Below are 1,108 nucleotides of genomic sequence, written 5' to 3'. Positions count from 1 at the left end.
CCAGCGACTTTACTTATCGTTTATCTTAAATGCGCGTACCGTGTCCCCGGTTGATTTGATGCAATAAAGATTAAAATTCTTATTCTACTATAATAATAATTCTGAGGAACTATATTGACGTACGTATAATTTGATTACATTATCGTCATTTACGTGTCTCGTCGCTGTGTGGCATTACTGTGGATACGATTAATATGATGTCAAAGTTTTACGACGAACTACATACAAATCGTAAAAATTTGGCTAAAAATACTAATTTTTTGTCTGATGAACGATATAATGAGTTGATAGAAATTATTTTAGAACTTACAGCTGGACGTAAGAAAAAACAGCCTAAAGACTTCCGTTTAATTAAAAGGTAAGAAATTCATATAAGAAAAAAATCCCTCAATTACTTTTATAAAATATAACTAACTATTTTATAAGCATTTAAATTTCGAACTTTGACAAAATACTGAAAAATCACAAACTTGCGAAACCCACTTGCCCACCTTTTTTTTATCTAGATTTATTTTTATTAATTATTTTTTCTGTCGTAGGTATGACGTGCTGGTTGTACAAGGAAAAACTAAACTTATATTTCCTGTAAAAGATGACAATGTTGTGCTGTATTATGTGCCCAACAGTGAGCTGTTTGATGTTTTACAAACCACACACGTGTCAATAGGACACGGTAGGCGTGCCAAGGAAAATCTTGAAAATCAAGCGAAAAAAATGATGGCGTGGTCGGAGAAGAAGCTATTGCCGGTGGCAGTTCATTCAACTGTACGTGTTCCAGTTCCTGAGGTAGATAAAGGACGTTTGGACGCACGAAGTATACTGGCAATTGTTTTAGAGGTAATAAATTAGTTTAAAAATTATGTGTTTAATATTAATAAGTAATACATAAAATTTTTTTTAGGTGACAAGTGATGGTTTTTATCGATTAGGAACTCGGGATGGAGTTCTGAAGCAGTTATACGCCAGAAGTCAGTTCACAGTATGTCAGAAAAAGCTACTACAAATTTACGAGGTTCCAATAGACACAGAAGTGGCGTTACGAACAGTCTCAAAGGAACAGTCGACAGGAACTGGCCAAGGATTTTTAAAATGTATTTGTAAGACCAAG

General features: G+C 33.9%; 1 protein-coding gene across 1 annotated transcript; it reads left to right on the top strand.

Moving 5' to 3' along the window:
• Positions 1-197: 197 nt before the first annotated feature.
• Positions 198-1,097, top strand: LOC107885831 (the record flags this gene model as incomplete). The annotated part of the gene is made up of 3 exons (XM_016809521.1): positions 198-358; positions 540-837; positions 902-1,097. Coding segments are annotated over exons 1-3 (655 nt in total), but the record flags the coding sequence as incomplete, so codon positions are not given.
• Positions 1,098-1,108: the final 11 nt, after the last annotated feature.

Source organism: Acyrthosiphon pisum, unplaced genomic scaffold, assembly GCF_005508785.2.
Source record: "Acyrthosiphon pisum isolate AL4f unplaced genomic scaffold, pea_aphid_22Mar2018_4r6ur Scaffold_17872;HRSCAF=18545, whole genome shotgun sequence".
Taxonomy (NCBI): domain Eukaryota; kingdom Metazoa; phylum Arthropoda; class Insecta; order Hemiptera; family Aphididae; genus Acyrthosiphon; species Acyrthosiphon pisum.
This window is presented reverse-complemented; position numbering and strand designations above follow the sequence as displayed.